General features: G+C 36.6%; 1 protein-coding gene across 5 annotated transcripts in view; it reads left to right on the plus strand.

The window, feature by feature from the left end:
• Positions 1 to 20,080, plus strand: part of znrf2b (zinc and ring finger 2b) — a 50,327-nt gene that overhangs the window by 25,280 nt on the left and 4,967 nt on the right. Inside the window, exons 2-4 of one of the 5 annotated variants that reach the window (XR_007925412.1) lie at positions 387 to 560; positions 2,020 to 2,115; positions 19,137 to 19,204. Coding sequence is in view for 4 of the 5 variants with exons in the window: in XM_051865012.1 (XP_051720972.1) it covers positions 2,020 to 2,115; positions 19,137 to 19,242; positions 19,334 to 19,391 (260 nt within the window). In the remaining variant the exon portion in view is untranslated. Of the gene's footprint in view, positions 1 to 386; positions 561 to 2,019; positions 2,116 to 3,409; positions 4,542 to 9,646; positions 9,950 to 19,136; positions 19,243 to 19,333; positions 19,417 to 20,080 lie in introns of those variants that run through there. The other 4 variants (XM_051865012.1, XM_051865015.1, XM_051865016.1 and 1 more) reach the window with 4 other exon arrangements.

The following is a 20,080-nucleotide window of genomic DNA, read 5'->3' on the forward strand; positions in this document are numbered from 1 at the left end:
ATTCGCGTCTCCTCTTTCTCAATAGCACGTTTATGCAGAACACCCGCAATGCATGTCACATTCAAACGACTCAAATTTTGTCACAAGGTCATCACGGGTCAGTGGTGTCACAAGACACCATCAGACCTCTTCTCGGCGCAGCTGCCAGTGAATCATATCATTGAGTGTGTTCATCCAGACTCAGAGAATGTCTCATATTGTCATAGTTCAGCTGTATTTAGCCTGTGTGTTTCAGCTGCCCACACTGAGACGACCCGACTCACTCCACACAAGACAAACCCACTTTATTGTGTCTGCCTGACTTTCTGTCTCGTGCCCGACCTTGCCTTTTAGAGCTCTTTGAACCTTTTCTGGTTAGTCAGCTGATCATCTTTTTCCTTCCACAGGCTCTACGATTCTGCTAGAAATGCAGACAGAATTGACCCTTCGCAAAGACCCACCCCCCTTAGTTACTGTTGCTTTGTCCAATAATCCATGGCGCTGTCACGCCACACAGATTGAAAAATACATCGCGGAGCAAAGAGGACACTGACAACACATCGACAGACAAGACAGAGCAGGTTATTTATGATATTAAACAAAGTCCCAGCTTTCAAACTGTGTAATTTAAGAAATTTGACCAATAAAAACTGTTTTGTGGCTCTTTAATGTGTCGTGACAGATTGCTGTAGCGCCTTAGCTCAATCGGCTCGTGAACCGATAATCTCTTCTTACTAGTTAATTTATATCATCAAATAAACATGAATGAACATGAGAAGGAATGTTGTTTCAAACACGGAAAGACGTCAGTACACACCATTTTTCAAGTTCAACTCCACCGAGGTTAATCTTCAAACTCCTGACTGCTTTGTCAGACAAAATGGCAGATTCGGCATTATGATTGTCAGTCAAACTCCCGGCGAAGGGTCAATTGAGGAATCCAGTCATAAAAATAGAATTTACAGTAGAATGCAGAATCTCACGGAACTTTGGGTGAATAAATCAAAAGTAGGGCTGTACACTTAAAGGGGACCTATTATGCAAAATTCACTTTTATAAGGTGTTTGAACACAGATAGGTCCACAGTGTGTGTAAACAACCAGCCTATAATGGTAAAAATTCACCCTACTGCTTTTTTTTTTTTTTTTAATAAATAAATATAATCCACATTATGTCACGTGAGCGTAGCTGCGATAGAGATGATAATAAAAACCAAACAGATGTTTTAATAGTTTTTGGCAGAGTATCTGAGGCATGAGCTGTAAAGGCTCCGCCCTCTTCTGGATAGGGGGCAGGGAGCAGCAGCTCATTTGCATTTAAAGATACATGCACGAAAACAGCATGTTTTTCCTTCCAATCAAAAATGGGCATTTACAACATGGTATAATAAATGATCTGTGGGGTATTTTAAACTAAAAACTTCACAAACACAATCTGGGGACCCCAGAGACTTATATTACATCTTGTTAAAATGGGCATAATAGGTCCCATTGAAACAAATTGCCATATGGACTAGTGTCTGTGGATATTAAAGCACACAAAAGACTGATATTGAAATATGAAATCTGCTTGTTCTGCATGTCTCAGTTTGGTCTACTACGCATACTCAAGTATGCGTAATGCTCATGGTGTTTTCAGTGTTTGCCATCTCACACCATTTAATTTGAGAAAACTATTGTCAGATAAACACTGAAACTCAAAAGTCTTTGGCACTACAACCCATCTCAAAATTTAGGTTTTTAGGGGATGTTCACATTGAACGTGTTTTTGAATCCACTGTGCTGTTTTTCTGTTGTTTTTCTGTGTAAACATGCACTACATGAATGTCTGTCTGTTGCACTTACATCTTTGCCTTGTGTTTAGAAGGCTGTGTCAAGATTATCTTTTATAAACTCGCCTTGCATTTGTTTTCTGTTTCTCTGTCCTGCCTCTCATAGTTTTAAATGCAAAAATGCATTCTGTGAGTGAACAGCCCATTATTTATTTTTCGTTGCAGTCCTAAGTGCATTGTGAGCTTACTTGCTTTATTTTTCTCCACAGGTTTCAAGTGCCCCGTCTGCTCCAAGTTTATTTCTTCAGATGAAATGGACCTTCATCTGGTCATGTGCTTGACAAAACCTAGAGTGACATACAACGGTGAGAATGTTTGTGTTGTTGCCTGCTTCAAGTGAAATGCTTATTCAGTGGAAAATATGTTTGAGTCGCTCCCTGTAAAGAAAGAAAGAAAGAAAGAAAGGCATTGTGTTTGGATGTAATTCAGGTTCCAGAGGAGAGTGTAATGCTGTAATTATCTCTGCCTGTTGCTTCTTATGTTAAGACCTGGCAGCCACGTCTCACTGTTTTATAGTCCACAATCTACCAGGCATAAACTGAACGATTTGGCTGCTCAGAAAAAGGTTTGGTGTTTTGTTGTGGTGTTATGCATTCATGTTCAAACATCCAATTTTCCAGCGGTTGCAGTTGGTCTCTTGCACAGAAACATGCAGTGACATGCTGTGATGAGGAGCTTTATTTATGCTGATTTTGTTTTATGGAGAGTCTAGCAGCTTTAATATATTTAATGTGTTTGTTTATTAAGGTAACTCGTATCATTACACTAACACACAGACATTAGGCAACTCCTGTCTGGACGTCCCTGTCTATCTGACTGTTTACACCTGGTACTAGGTGATGTAGGTCTGGGCAATTTAGCTAAAATGATGCCTAATTATTTTACAGCTTTTTGATAATATTCAAAATTTATATTTGTGCATTTCCTCTAAAAGGGACTTAAAGGATTAGTTCACTTCAGAATTAAAATTTTCTTGATAATTTACTCACCCCCATGTCATCCAAGATGTTTGTCTTTCTTTGTTCAGTTGAAAAGAAATTAAGGTTTTTGAGGAAAACATTCCAGGATTTTTCTCCATATAGTGGACTTCAACAGTTACCAACGGGTTGAAGGTCCAAATGTCAGTTTCAGTGCAGCTTCAAAGGACTCTACATCAAAAACTTAATTTCTTTTCGACTGAAGAAAGAAAGACATAAACATCTTGAATGACATGGGGGTGAGTAAATTACCAGGAAATTTGAATTCTGAAGTGACCTAATCCTTTAAGAGTGATATTATTATTATTATTATTATTATTATTATTATTATTATTGTTACCATTATAAAAATTATCATCATCTGTTGAATGCGAGTCTGATTGTGAGTCTTAACTCCAGCTCTGGATGGATGTTAGTAGTAGGTGTAAACAAGACTTCATTGACTTTCTCTTGTATTTCTGGAGAATATGGACTCATTTATCGTTGTTTTAAAAAGTGTATATAGTTAGTGTCAAATAGAATCTATTCAGCCATAATACTCAACCTGAGCATGAATTTGTTCCTTCTTTCTGCCTGAATCTTTTAGTTGTCTTGTTTTTATAGCCCTTTATCATGTTTTTAGGCATCGTCAGTTTCCATAAACTCAACGGGACAGATAGAGTCCTCTGTGCAGCTGGGGAATGTGCCAAACCGAGAGATGTTATAGTGAAAAATCTGATCTAAAACAACATGAGATTCCCAGCGGTTAGTGCTATTGCTGCCAGGTTTGTGTGACAGAGAACAACCATTGGGGGAAAAGTCAAGCGTTATAAAGTCATCATTGAGAGCTGTATTATTTACCAAGTAACAAAATTATTAAAAATATACATTAAGTAAACATGATTTATAAAAATCCTTTTCTTGATACCACTTTTTATTTTATTTCAGTACTCACCCTTATTTCATCTTTTGAGGCCCTCAGAAAACTGCACATAGTGTTTTACAAGGTCCACAGAGTTTTTGGATGAGGATGAAAAATGCCCCCTGCCTCATTCTTCCGCCCATTTTGACGACAGCAGCTAATTTTAGTACATTAACACAACAGCATTTAAGGCTGCAAATAAAGCAGCATTAAATGAAAATCAGTGGGTCTGGGTGAATGAGGATGTCTGTCTCTAAAAATCTCTGTGGACAATAACTATACATGCTGTTTTTGTAAACATTTATTCTTCTGAAATATATCCTTATCCTCAGTTTTTCTATTTTGTTTGTTTTAGTATGCTGGTAGTAGGGAGTGTACTGAATATTATGCAGTATAAGCTAGTATTCCAATCCATAATGTCCGTAGTGTAACATATTTATGATTAAAACGGAGTACTCAGCGATAATAAAAAATTTGGCTATGTATCTTAGCGTAATAAGCTGTGGAAACGAACTCCATGCGGTTGGTCCTCGCGCTGACTGACACCTGACACGCTCCCGAAGCGCGCACACAGAAAGCCACCTCTCTGAGACTGCATGCGATCGCATATTGAATGGTCAGATAGACGGGCAATAATGTCAAAATGCCCGTTGTGTGGAGTATTCACGTAAACATAATCGGTTATGTCTTAAATTAACTTAAACAGTTGGGTGAAAACCGGATGTGTGTCAGTGCATTCGGTCTTAAAGTGACAGCAGCATAATAAACAGCTGGCTGTCTCATTAATGTTAATCAGACAACAAAAGACTCACTGCTCATGACTGAATCACTTGTATCTTTAATAAGAATCAGTTCATATTTGATTCATACAGTGAAGACTATGTAGTGTTTTAGTTATACACTTGATTATTAAATTTGTTAAATAAACCTACTGTAGCTGCTGAAAAAACGTGAAGTTTATTTAATTTGTATCTTTGCTCTACTGTATTTGTCCTACTGTTTGCAATTTGCTTCTTTGTCCTTTTTAATAACAAAAATCAAATAAAAGTAGCTATAACGGGATGTAGATCGTAATCGTGAAATAAAATTTCTCATACCGTGAAATAAAATTTTGGTCATATCGCTGCATGCATACATACAATATAAACATATATAAACATAATTCATACTGAGGAATTGTGCACTTACAAGGACATTTATTAGGGAAGCAAATATAGGCTTAATTATGATTACAGGTTGTCTTTAAAGTTATCATGAAGTCAAAAGTAACTCTATTTACTTTCTTAACTCATGTTATTTTCGTTCATTAACGAAAATTAATTAAATTAATTATTAATTATTAATTAAATAATTTGTCTATGCACATTATTATAAAGAAAAAAATGTTTGTCTTCATAATCTTTCATCAAAATATAGTAACATCCTCCAAACGACTCTTCTTTTCAGCTGCTCTCATCAATCTTTCTTATTTTACAATCACCTTCAGCCAACTTCTCATGGATAAAATCAAGTTCTGTCCTTCAGTGTTTCTCATTCAATATCCTGTTTCACTCAGAAACATGTCAGATTATGGAATATAAATGGGTAACATTTACATGGTGAATATGGCAGGTTCTTGAGTTATGTAAGCTTTTGAGAGAGATATATGGCCATCTGTGTGTGTTTCTGAATGTTTGTGAGTTTGTCTCTCCATCTTTTGCCTCTCGCCGTAGCCCACAGAGTACCAAACACCAGATGCATGCTCTCCCTCCGGGGCCCATCTCAACACATGGCCTCTGGTGCTAATCTGGGCCAAACACACACAACCCCACACGCAGAGCACTTGGCAGTGAACATAATAGGGCAGATGATGAATAAACCGCTGTAGTGTTCGTATCTTCACTTCAGCTCTCAGACGTTTGGAAGGAAGTGCTAGTCAGGAACCAGACGCTTGCCACATTTATTAAACACTCTCAGCAAACACAGTTCATTAAGATTTATTAGTTGAACTTTGACAGATCAAGTGCTATTAGATGAGGAAACATCAAGTGAAAATGGCAGGCAATAGCCCAAATCACCAAAAAATATGTACTGTAGGATGTTTTCACAATTATTTTTAAAGCATCAGAAGCAAAGTGTGTGTGTGTATGTATTTATATATATATATATAATGTGACCCATGCTGGCAAAATGAGTCGCAATGAACAAATTGTCTAAAATTAGTTGTTAGCGGCAATTGACCCTTCACCCGGAGTTTGATTGACAGGCGATCTAACCAATCATAACGCCGAATCCGCCATTTTGTCCGACAAAGCAGTTAGGGGAGTTAGTGGACTTGAACTTGAAAAATGATGTGTACTGATGTCTTTCTGTGGTTGAAATGTGGTTCATTCATGTTTATTTGATGATATAAATTAACTAGTGAGAAGAGATGATCGGTTCATGAGTCGCTTGATCTGATCCATATCAGAAGTAACCTGCTCTGTCTTGTCTGTCGAGACGTTGTCAGTGTCCTCTTTGCTCCGCAATGTATTTTTCACTGTGAGAACATGATGTGTGGCGTGAGAGCGGCATGGCTTGTCGGACATAGCAACAGTAACTAAAGGAGGCGGATCTTTGCGAACGGTCAATTCGGTGGCAGCAAAACACAAGTCCCAGAAAAACACAACTAACCCTTTGAAGGTTCCCTATAAGCATTGGGTTTAATCCAAAATATTGCCAAATAGGCGCTTTTACATTTCGCTTTGAAACCAAATCTTCCGTCATCGTCTTGTCAGTCAGGTCCTCACTCTAGTGATAAATGAAATCTGTCTCCTGCTGCTGATCTGTGCTGCAACTCTTGTTCAGCTCACGCTGCATTGAGCAGACACGTTCAGTTTTTAATTTTAGTGTCTGTTTTCTAACTGAACTGATTTATTTTTATTACTATAAAAATCAAAACAACTGTGGGGGGTGGTGCCGCGGTGGGCAAGTGATGTAACCGGTGTTGCGGCTGAACACAGTGTAACATCGACTATCATAGCAAGCCTAACACACACTCACACACACACACACACACACACATATAGATATATATACACACACTGTACCTGGATATAATATAATTTATATAACATGCAAAATCTTATTTATTTAACAAAAATGAACAACTTTAAATGAAACCAAACAAATCGTATGCTTGAATGTTTCAGTAAATTTTATATTGCTCGTGCATCACCTCTCAGCATCTTACTCCTTGTGCGTTGCGTTTATACGATGCTATGTTTAAAATTGTTTTAAAAACTCTTGACCGCTGCATCAAGAGTACAAGAACCTTTGAGCTTAGCATTCCCATGATCCAAAGCGGCCATATATGCTGGTCCTGTTGCATTTCTCGGCCTGTGTCACTCCGTGACCTGCATGAAAGAGCAGCGTGGAGAGAAAGCTCGCTCAGCCCGTAGCGGATCCCAGCAGTCTGTGCAGCATGTTAAGACTCTGGCCGTGTGACAGGAAATCCCTCAGCCTCGCCAACTTCTTAAGAGAGCGAGATTGCGAGGGCAGGAAAAAAGGCTCTGAGAAGCTGGTCCAAATCGATAACTGTCCGCTCTGAGTTATCATGAGCATAGCGTTCTGTTCAACTTTAATTAGCTGTTCAGCTGACTGGGCCACTCCGTGACGCACGCGTGTGTGTGTGTGTGTGTGCTGCTTGCCGTATTGTTGTACTTCCTGTGCCACTTAATCAGAACTGACAAATGTATCAGGCCATTTCAAGCCACATGAAGGATGAGCATTTCATATTGGTTTCAAGTGATTGTGTAAATGAACACGCCACTATAAGTTGCATGAATAATCTCATGCTCTCTTGCAATAAACCCCTAAGTTATGAAAACATTTATTTATAGTAGTAAGAGGATCATCACCAGAAATTTTCTTAACGTAAAAGTTTTGTGGCTACTGCGCTTTTGGGAAGTCCAATTTATTTTAGTGAATCAGATGTTTGTTCTTTTCAATAAACCGGTTCAGAAAATGATTCACAGGCTGCCTGTGCAGCATTTTGCATCTTATTTTTGTATCAAAATGTTTTTTTAAATGTTTATAAGCTGTTTTATGTAAGTTTAAGTTATATATTAGGGAGTTTTATTCAATGTAATTCTGTCACTGTAATTCAGATTATCATGTAAGATATATATTGCTCTAATTGCAAAAATAATTTCAGCCAGATCAGTGGTTCTCAAACAGGTCCAGGGCATCTGCAAACTTCCAAGGGGTCTAAAGATTACTTAAAATTATTCAAAATAAGCCCAAACAAGCATGAAAATAAGATAAAATTACTGAAAAGATCAAGATATTTCTTATTTTTTTATTCACACCCTGTTTGTTGTCTTTGAAGAACCAGGATTTTCACATTCTTGAAAAACATTTATAAGTCTCATTTTAAAAGTGTAATTTCTAGACCTGGAAAAGTCATGGAAACTATTTAAACTCCATGGGCATATTTTATACATTTCATAAATATACACTTATCTAGTTATGGCAAGCTCTAAAAATATTTTATCAGGTAAAAATTGCGAGTAAAATATGTTTAAAAATCCTTATCCTCAATATTTATCCAGTAAATCATGAACAGCTGGAAAAGTCATGGGGCTTTTGAATATTGGGCTTCAGAGTCAAACAATTTGAGAAACACTGGTTTAGATGGTTACATTTAGGACCGAAGCTTTAGTGGCCCCAATAAATTGCATTATATTTGTTAGTAACTTGCAGTGTAGCTAACTACTTTTTCAAAATGGTAGCTTGGTTGTTTAACCCTGTTAAGCCTGACACACACACACACACACACACACACATATACCTATATATATATATATATATATATATATATATATATATATATATATATATATATATATATATATGAAGTTTATTGAACATTTAGACAAAATATTTTGTAAAAATTGCATGGTTTTTTTGTCTTTATAACAGTATAGCATTTTACTTATATAAAATGTATATAACTATCAGTCGTCACTCTATATCTGTATATCTGCCAATTATATGTCTTAGTAGGATGATATTGAAATGCTTAGTTTTATGACTGAGATATGAACAAATAAACCTTCCTCAAAAGCCTGATGAATCATATTTGATGCTCTCATTTTAACATGATTTTTTTTTTAAAAAATGAATGGATAATCAAGTAAACATAAGTTGCTTTAGTTAGTGTCAATCTTGAAATACTTCTAACAATATAAAATGTATTCTTTCATTTACTTTATACAAATCAATAAAGATTTCATAGCAAAAAAACACGTGAAACATGACCTAAAGGGGATGTTTTTACAATTATACTAAAGTATAACTGCTAAAAAAGTATAAACTATCAATCAGATGACAGAAGGCATGTATTAAATTGTGTACAGCAGGTTTTTCAGCAAAGTTTTGATCATGTTAATCATTCAGATACCTTAAAATTTTGTGTATCAAATATGAGACAGTGGCTTCATAGGGTTAACTTCTTATTGAGCAGCTTGACAAACTAGTTTCAAAGTCTCAACACTTTCAGCTCTGTTTAACACTTTATCATGTTTTAATCTACTCAGCAGACTTTACCTCAAAAGCACAGGAAATGCAAAAAAAAAAAAAAATGACAGTTCAGTTCGGACCTGTTATGAGGTGTATCCTGTTTAAGCTCGTTTTTGTTTAACTTTAGTTATGTCTTGTTTGTTTTACATAACTCTCTAACCATATATGCTAATGGCCATCTTATTACCTTGGTTACCAGACAGTCTAATCTCCTGCTTAGTGATCCGTCAATGGTTGTCCAGCTGCCACACGACTTAATTACTGTATAGGATCTATAGATTTCACAGTAAGAGTGCCATAAAAAAGGCCTTGATCATGCTAACAGATGCAGTCCTCAGTCCTGCGGTCTCGAGGTTAGACGGGGTGAACCGGCCCCTGAGAGGGTGAATAATTTTCTGATCTTTTGTTAAACCGTAGGGAATGGCGTCACCATGCCAACCATGCTGCTAGCTACCTGTGACCTTTAACTCGAACGTCTGTGGCGAGACGTGAACTCGGATCAAATACTGGATGTTTGCTTCCTGTTCTCGAGGGAAATAAGAACACACTTCAGTCACAGATGCATGAATATCTGCATGATCACAGCATGTGACCAATATTTTTCTCTTATTTAATCTCTAAAATGACTTTTATAGATCACTGATTTCATATAATGAAAACTTCTCTAGGTCATACCCAAAATCAAAAGAAAAATATAACATAAACTGTCCATTTTAGAACCCCTATTGTATTTTGCCTTGTGACATTGTTTTCATGATAATTTTGTACATTCTCATGACAAATGCATACAGATGTTTTCAGTTCTCATTGTTTTTTGCAATTCCTTTAGTCTCAAAGGTAATTAAACATCATTTTACTAAAATACAGTAAATATATATTATATTGTTCTCTGAAGAAACAAGAACACACTTTAGTAACAGTTGCACTGATAACTGATCTCAGCATATATGAGGTCGCCACTCATTTGTCCTCGTGTGACCAATAGTTTGCTCTTATATAATCATAATCTTTATTCTGATTATTCTGTAATCTACGGAGCCGCACATGACGTGCAGGAATAAAATAGTAGGTTAAATTGTGCGCACAATTTACTAATTCGTTCCCTCGATTCACTAAATTTTGCGCACGATTGACTTTTTCATTCCCTTGATTTACTAAATCATGCGCAAGCTTTACTAAGTCGTTCCCTCGATTTATAAATCGTGCGCACAATTTAGTAAATCGAGGGAACTAATTAATTTTTTGATACATATAATTAGGCAATATTTTTTGGAGTGTTTTTGTGCTGGTACCATGACTGGTTTAGGCCTATCTAAAACTGCCATTAGGTGGCACCCTAACCCTGTCATAATGGGTGATTCATTGAATCATTCATTCAAACGATTCGTTCAAAAAATGGTTTATTCAAAACATTTCTGCTCCGGCTTTGTTTCGAACTGTTTTCATTGGCAAAACAGAGCAAAACACACAATATTGTGTCCAAAATGTAACTCATTCAATATTAACTTCTTGTATAAAATCAATATCACATTCGCAATCATGCTCATGCGCTGATATTTGGGAAAACGGCACTCACTTATGTGATATTACTTAACTATGTTATAAGTGTATATATATAAAAAACTTATACAGGGATATTTTTTGCCCTCATAACTTGAATTATAGAGTGATTCTAACTGCATTATAATAGGCTTCATCACGCAGTAAATGCTTTTGGACTCGTTTTTGTTAATGTTTTGCAAAGTGAGTGACATATTTGATAATGTCAGCTTGCATGTTGTTAAAACGACAATTACGATATTATCGTAGATGATAAATATTGCACACCCCTAATGAAATGTGAAATTTAATTAGAAATAGTATTTTCTTGTAAAACCTACTCCCAAAAACATTAAAAAAAAAAAATCTTTTTTTACAGTGTCAAGGACGTGCCTTTCTATCTGCCCGGCTTTTTGAATTTTGTTGTAGAATGGCTTAAGTTGTCTATTCTGTAAGTGACAGGTTTACTGCAGTGTGATTTGATTTGGTATGTCATGAACCCTGTTTGTTCATGTGAGAATCAAGAATACAGGCTGTTTTCCCATGTGTTTCTTTCTCTGAGTGATCAATCTCATCATGCTCTCCAGCGCTGCAAGCAAGTTCAGTAAAACATGCAGGCGCCTGCCTTCCTGAACATAGATGACACATGAAATTTCTTCTCATACTGCAGCAATTTTTTTTTTTTTTTTTTTTTCTTCCTCTCAGAAAAGTGTTCAGTTGTTGTAGCTGCAGGTTTGTTTCTCAGCAGAAGTATTGCCCCAGATGAACAGCAGTCAGAGGGAAGAGAGATAGAGAAGTAATCAATACTCATCTTTCTCGTAGATACAGACCACAGAAAGAAAAAAGAGAAGAAAATCTGCCAGACAGCCACAATGCTGAGGGTTGTTGTTTTTTTTTATTTGCCCTTCTGAATCACTTATTTAAAGGGTTTAGCTGATAGATATGATTAGATTTAGAGGTCGGCCAATAATAAACTTGAAAACTTGTCCAGGTTTTACCCAAAATTGAAAGAACAATATAATGGATTATATGCTATATTTCATAAAGCAATTGTCCATTTTTCTTATTTTTTACGTTGTGGCATTATTTTCATGACAATTAAGCACATTTCACTTTTTTCATTATTCTCATGACTGCATTAAAATTTACATTTATTCATTCAGCAGACACTTTTATCCAAATTGACTTACAAATGGGGAATATAAAAAGAGATTGTTGTCAAGATTTTTCAGTGTTTTTGTAATTACTGTTATTCTCAAAGGTAATTAAACATCATTTTTGCTATAATACAATAAATATATTATAAAATCAAATAATTTACATTTTTATTTTAATTTTAAATATGCATCAAAATGCAGTACAACAAATAATACTATGATGTACAAATAATATATTATTGTTTTGCATCACGCTAATGAGAATTAATACATTTTTTGGGGGATAAATGTGCTTAGTTCTTGAAACTAATGTCTTAATGACGCTATTTTCTTTTGCATTTGCATCATTTTTCTTTTGATTTGGGGTGAATATGACCCAGACATCCCGACAGGCTCTCTGCGTCTGGTGTTGGTAGATGTGCCCAGTTAAAGAGCGCAGGGTCATGATAAGGGTGTGATGTGGATTGTGGCATCATCTGTGCTGTGAGGCCAATCAGAGAGACACGAGAGAGGAACTTTTACAGTGACGTCACCTGCAAGGCTTCCCCCTGTGTTTGTTTGTCTTAACAAGTGCAAAATAAAGGCCTGTTCAATGACAAAACAAGAATTCATTCATTTTCAGTGACTTGCGGTGACACACATTAGCAACTGATGCTTCAAGCAAGTTCAGATAAGTTTAACTTGATGCAAATGCAGAAAGACTTGATAGAGAAGTTATTGCATATATGATACAGCTTTGAGCATATACAAGGTAGATATTGATTGGCTTATATACTTGCATTTGCAGCACGTGCAGCCTCTGTGTGTGTGTGTGTGTGTGTGTGTGTGTGTGTGTGTGTGTGTGTGTGTGTGTGTGTGTTTTGTGGGAGCAGGCGTTCATGTTTACGATGTCTCTCCCGGCGTTCTCCATGGCTCTGTTTGTTCCCGTCACTCTCTGAAGGTCACTGATGTCATGACTGCTGGTTCTAATCACTGCAGTCGTGCGACGGGCCGCACAAGTTCAGTCCACATTCCGCCTGTGTCAGTGTCACTGACACCACAGCTGAGCTCTGCTTACACACACACACACACACTCACGGCGTGTTGTTTTCAAGTGTCGCAGTCAAAAGTTCATCTGAAAAACTGAAACTTATTGATTTGCAGGACAAATATAAATTGTACCCATGAATTCCTTTTAAGTAAAATTTATTTTAATTGTAATGGATTACTTGTAGCAGTGAAGGAAAAGCAGCATCAAATATATATATATATATATATATATATTTATATTTATATTTAAAAAATGGGTTATTTATTTTTTTGCCTTGACATTATTTTCATGACAATTTAGTATTTTACTCAAAAATTATCATGATTGTAATGCATAAAAATGTTTAAAGTACCCAATTTATGCTTTTTCGAATATTACTTTTCATGAAGTGTGTAATTATAGCTGTTTGTGGGTGTAAAAGGTCTGAAAAGTTTTAAAGATCTAACAAATAAAATTTTTGTCTCTTAAAGATACAATCGTTTCCGAACTGTCAAAATGAGTCGTCAGCAATTCCATTGTTACTTCCTGCTTGAACCTGCGTTAATTTGTAACAAATTTGCTTAATGCCAGCTTATGGTTTTCATTGCCTGCCTGTGAACAACGTCTGCTTTGACCCGCCCTCAAACACTGTAGTTGAAGCGGAGGCCTGGAAGAGTTTGGTTCGTGTTGCCAACATGTCAAGAAGACGCTGTTTTCTGCAAAAGCAGATCCACTTTGAATGCACTTCTAAATGATGAGGACTTGCTCTCTCAGTAAAACCAACTTAACTATTATTGTTTGAAAAAATAAAAAAGATAATTGTGACTTTTTATTTCACAATTCTGGCTTTTTTTCTCGCAATTGCGAGTTTATATCTCTCAGTTGACTTTTTTCTCAGAATTGCAAGATATAAACTCACAAATGCAAGTTATAAAGTCAGAATTGTGAGATATAAACTCGCAATTGCGTGTTATAATGTCCAATTGTGAGGGGGAGAAAAAACGGACTTTTTTCTCAGAATTGCGAGTTCATATCTCACAATTCTGACTTTATAACTCGCAATTCTGACTTTATAAGACACAATTGCAAGTTTATATCACGCAATTCTGACGTTATAACTCGCAATTCTGACTTTGTCACACAATTCTGACTATAACTTGCAATTCTGACTTTATAACGCGCAATTCTGACCTTATAACTTGCAATTTTGACTTTATAACTTTAAATCTCGCAATTCTGAGGAAAAAAAGTCAGATTTGTGAGATAAAAAGTCATAATTAAAAATTTTTTATGTATTTATTTAGTGGCAGAAACAAGCTTCCATAAAAGAGGCACTTTATTATTTTTTTTTTTTTTGTTTCCTGTTATTCTCAAAGGTAATTAAACATAATTTTTTACTGTAATACAGTAAAGGCAGTACCAATATGTACAATTCAGAAAATACCTATTTTTTTTTGCATTCTCATTTGAGAATAAGATTTTCTCTTTTTTCATTTAAATTTTGCAGCTAAATGTGCTTAATTGTTATAACAACTAATGCCTTAATGATACCATTTTCTTTTGGATTTTGCATATTTTCCTTTTTGATTTGGGGTGAATACGACCCGGACACATTCTTCAAAGGTTTTTAATTAGCTCCATCCCGACAGGCTCTTATATATTTAAGATATGTAATAATAAATTATACAAAATATGATTTCATATTTGAAACATGACCCAGATTTGTTCTAGACAAATCCTAATAAGGCCAGCTCAGCTCTTGTTTTCCATGTTATCCATGTGTTCCCAGATCTGGAAAGTTCCCAGTGGGAATTCAACCCTGTGCACATGCGGTCAGTCGCTCAGAGTCCATGCGCCGCTGTCATCTGCTGTCTCATGTGACCCAGTGTACCGCTCATGCGCCGGCCATAGCGGGAAGGTTTATCCAGTATTATGTAACAGTTAATGACTCTGTTTATTTTAGCCAGCAAGTGTCGCAGATGTCACAGCCTCGGCGGTTTAACAACGGTCCCAGTGACATTCACGGCCCTGATACGCATCCCTGCAGATTACTCAGCAAAATGGTGTTAATATTACAGGAATACTCTCAAAAATACAGCATTTTCATCCCATTTGAACCTAAATTAAGTATAAAAATTATTTATGAAGTAATGCCTAAATACACTGTATAAAAACAGTATTTGGTTTCTCTTTTAAAACTCAGGGAAATGTAAGATTTGTTTCATTCAAGTAACAACTTGGTCTGAGATGTTTCTAAAATTCATTAAGAGAAATAAAAACAGGCCCAAATGAGTCAATAGACTTACAGGAAGAGTATAAAACTATAAAATGAATGAATAAAATCAATTTATGAGAAATGTTTGACTTCATATTATGTAAGCAATATTAATTCACATATTTCACCTTGAAGATTTCAGGACACGCACGTCACTGTCACTGTCACTCTCCTGCAGCACGGCTCCGTATTACATTACAACTCTAATCCGGTCGATATTTCTGTTCGAGTTATGTTTATTCCTTGGGAATTCCCACCTACTGATGAACTCTAAGTCATATTAGCATAAGATAATAATAATTTCCAGTTAGACTATTTAGATCTCAGTTTGCTGAATATACCATTAACCCTCAGAAACTCAAGCCTTGATATTGACATGAGTTTTCTTTTCTTTCCTCTTAAGTGTTTTTAGGAAGTGCCTGGTTATTAAAATCATGGTTTATGTATATTTTGTTTGATATTACGCACAAAATTAAATCTTGAGGAAGTGTTACATGACGGTACAAATCAATATTGATACGATCCACCTTCACACTAAAGTTATTTAAAGCTTCTGGAACTCATTACTAAAACATTATGCTTACTATAGTACTGAGATTTTAGCAAGAACACACGTAGTCGGCATGAAAAGAGTCAATTGCATTTTTAACACACTGAAGCACAAATTGTTCAGTGTTCTCTAAAGTTAATTTGCTTTGTTCTGAACAACCAATCCAATTGTAATGCAACACTGAGATTGTGAGAGTTTCGTGTTGCATGTTGTGAATGTTTTTGTTGCGTGTGCTCAGTTTTCAGTGTGTAAGAAACATTGATTCTCCTTCAGTCACTGACGTGTAGAGCGGTGTACAGTGGAAAGCGGCAGTGACACATAGACAGATCATGTTAGAGATATCATGTTCATCTGATTGATTACCAAACACTGAATCAGCACACGCGCTCAGTCTTGTGCTTATGATTCATGTCAGATGCAGCAGAAGACTGAAGAACCGATTTTAAAAGTTGAACTTCTTTTAACTTGATACAGCATCTCAAAAAGCTCATGGTTTGCATGTGTACATAAACCAACAATTAAAACTAGATTTGACATTTTCTAAAAATGAGCTTCTGCTGTTGTGGGTGGTTGCTAGGGGGTTATGTAGTCATTAGGCTGATATAGGTGGTTGCCGGGGTGTTATGTGGTCATTAGGGTGTTGTGGGTGGGTGCCCAGTGTGTTATGTGGTTGTTAGGCTGATATAGGTGGTTGCCGGTGGTGTTATGTGGTTGTTAGTGTGTTGTGGATGGTTGCTGGGGTGCTATGGGGTCGTTATGTTGCTGTGGGTGGTTGATGGTGTTATGTTGTCGTTAAGGTGCTGTGGGGTGTTGCTAGGGTGTTATGTTGTCTTTAGGGTGCTGTGGGGTGTTGCTAGGGTGTTATGTAGACGTTATGGTGCTGTGGATGGTTGAAGGTGTTATGTAGTCGTTAGGGTTTTGTGGGTTGTTGCTAGGGTGTTATGTTGACGTTAGGGTTTTGTGGGTTGTTGCCATGGTGTTATGTAGTCATTAAGGTGTTGTTGGTGGTTGCCGGGGTGTTATGTATTTAAGGTGTTATGTAGTCATTAGGGTGTTGTAGGTGGTTGACAGGGTATTATGTGATCATTAGGGTTTTGTGGGTTGTTGCTGGGGTGGTATATTGTTGTTAGGGTGCTGTGGGTTGTTGCTAGGGTATTATGTTGTCGTAATGGTGCTGTGGGTGGTTGACGGTATTATGTGGTCGTTAGGGTGATGTGGGTGGTTGATGGTTTCATGTGGTCGTTAGGGTTTTATGGGTTGTTTCTAGGGTGTTATGTTGTTGTCGTTAGGGTGCTGTGGGTTGTTGCTAGGGTGTTATGTAGACGTTATGGTGCTGTGGATGGTTGAAGATGTTATGTAGTCGTTAGGGTTTTGTGGGTTGTTGCTAGGGTGTTATGTTGTCATTAGGGTTTTGTGGGTTGTTGCCATGGTGTTATGTATTTAAGGTGTTATGTATTTGTTAAGGTGTTATGTATTTAAGGTGTTATGTAGTCATTAGGGTTTTGTGGGTGGTTGCTGGGGTGTTATATTGTTGTTAGGGTGCTGTAGGTTGTTGCGAGGGTGTTATGTTGTTGTTAGGGTGCTGTGGGTTGTTGCTAGGGTATTATGTTGTCGTTATGGTGCTGTGGGTGGTTGACGGTATTATGTGGTCGTTAGGGTGATGTGGGTGGTTGGTGTCATGTGGTCGTTAGGGTTTTATGAGTTGTTGCTAGGGTGTTAATTTGTTGTTAGGGTGCTGTGGGTTGTTGCTAGGTTGTTATGTAGACGTTATGGTGCTGTGGATGGTTGAAGGTGTTATGTAGGCGTTAGGGTTTTGTGGGTTGTTGCTAGGGTGTTATATTGTCACTAGGGTTTTGTGGGTTGTTGCCATGGTGTTATGTGGTCATTAGGGTGTTGTGGGTGGTTGCCGGGGTGTTATGTATTTGTTAAGGTGTTATGTATTTAAGGTGTTATGTAGTCATTAGGGTGTTGTAGGTGGTTGACAGGGTATTATGTGATCATTAGGGTTTTGTGGGTTGTTGCTAGGGTGTTATGTTATCGTAAGGGTGCTGTGGGTTGTTGCTAGGGTATTATGTTGTCGTTATGGTGCTGTGGGTGGTTGACTGTATTATGTGGTCATTAGGGTGATGTGGGTGGTTGATGGTGTCATGTGGTCGTTAGGGATTTGTGGGTTGCTGCTAGGGTGTTATGTTGTCATTAGGGTGCCATGGGTTGTTGCTAGAGTGTTGTTATGTGGTCATTAGGGTGCTGTGGGTGGTTGCAAGAGTGTTTAATTTCATTTACTCTGAACCAGAGTCCTAAAAGTACAAGACCTGAACTTACCTCAAACTTAAGCACTGTTCTTTCGGGACATGTAAATCTAGTTTATATTTATATAAATCAGTCACATGACTTATGAATATTCAGCTGTGTGAATGACAGGGCCGTCAGGCTGTAAAGTGTAAGTGTTTATTATGTAACACCTCATGATTCTGTGAGAAGGGCCACAGGTGTCTGTTCACCTCAGTCTGCCAACAAACACTGTCATCTGGGTTTATTGAACTCAAAATATTAGCTCTTACTTTTGCTTCAGTTTTCAGCCTGAAATCCATCTTGATCTCATTTACTTCATTATGTTCCATGTCCTTTTGTGAATAATTCATCAGTGCATGTAAAAGAAAAAAGTTTTGATGATCTGTTATCACCCCTGAAAAAAATTATCACAAAATCATTCATGTTTTTCAGCCATCTTTATACAGATGCTTTTCACCTTCCAAATAATAGTTTTGCTCATTTAATATCTTGTTTCGTGCTGAAATACATCACATTAAAGAGGTGAAATCGTTTGAGTTTTTGATTTGGACCCTGTGCAGTTTTTCTGCATGTAATCTGCAGGAATGAGTCAGTGGTCAGAAAAATTGATCTTCAGCGCCACCTTCTGCTCATTTATGAAAGATTCTTTGACTCCAACATGTTGGGCCTGATTCATAAAACCCAAGTTAAATATTGGGTAAATTGTTTTTATACTGTTGTCTTTAATTCAAAGCATTTCAGGTGTCATGAATGATTTACACAGAAATTTTGTGGAAATGATTAGATATATTCTGATTATGTAATAATAGATAAATAATAAATAGTTATGTAATAATTAGATATAGTCATTGTTCTGATGTGTTTATGCAGCGTAATTTATATTTATATTTATACTCATGATCTTCATGAGTATAATCGCTTATTTTTATATATAATTTCTTTTTTCCAGTAATCACATATAACTGAAAAAGTGATGGAAGTTCCTTGGCCAGAAACTGTGCTAATCCTGATTCAACTTGCAATCTTTTCAGAGTTTGATTACACACTATGGCTGAATTTGAGTGTTCTTTACTGTCTTTTCTCAGAGGACGTCCTGGCGAAGGACACAGGAGAATGTGCAATATGTCTGGAGGATCTGGTCCAGGGAGACACCATCGCACGCCTGCCCTGCCTCTGCATCTATCACAAAGGGTAAAGCTCTTTGTGTGTGTGTGTGTGTGTGTGTGTGTGCAAGTGTAAGTGACATGATTTTTTCTTTTATATTAATTCTGCTTTCTTTCAGTTGTATTGATGAGTGGTTTGAAGTGAACCGATCGTGTCCTGAACATCCTTCAGATTAAAAGCGCCTCTCACACCTTTGCACAGGTAACACACATTTACACTCCCGAATCAAGTAAATTCATGTTTACATTGATGACTGACAGCTGCTGTGATTACAAAGGGAGAGAGCGGTGCTCGCTTTGTGTAATTCATTCACAAGAAAAGTTATTGTTTTTCATAAGATTTTGTGAGTACTTCATACTTCACATTGACAAAATGTATTTTTTAAACCTAGTTATTTTATTTATTTTGTTTAATATTTAGTCAAAAATGAACCTAGGTGAAAAACGATTAGAGGAAATGGCTGATATATGCGCAAATAAATGCTACTCTGCCGCCACCTGCTGGTTATAGTGGTAATTATTTATTATTAATTATCTTTTTTATTTTTAAATAAGTGTTTTCTATCAAATGTTGAATTTCCTACATTTTGAAAAGTTCGGTTTTACAATGGGGACAATCTCAGAAGGATGAACAAATAATGTTTGTGGTCATCACATGAAAAATGCGTATGCGTGTGTCTAATTACAGACACAGCATTTTTAAACGGTCCTAATAGCGTCATCTTTATTGCAATCAATCAAACTGGTTTATTGGCAAATTAGGTAAATATTGTAACTGCATTAAAATATGAATACAACATTAAAAAGTGAACCACTGATGGTTCTGTGTCGATGTACAGCAAGTACAGAATGAACAGCTAACAGTT

Source organism: Ctenopharyngodon idella, chromosome 16 (assembly GCF_019924925.1).
Source record: "Ctenopharyngodon idella isolate HZGC_01 chromosome 16, HZGC01, whole genome shotgun sequence".
NCBI lineage: Eukaryota > Metazoa > Chordata > Actinopteri > Cypriniformes > Xenocyprididae > Ctenopharyngodon > Ctenopharyngodon idella.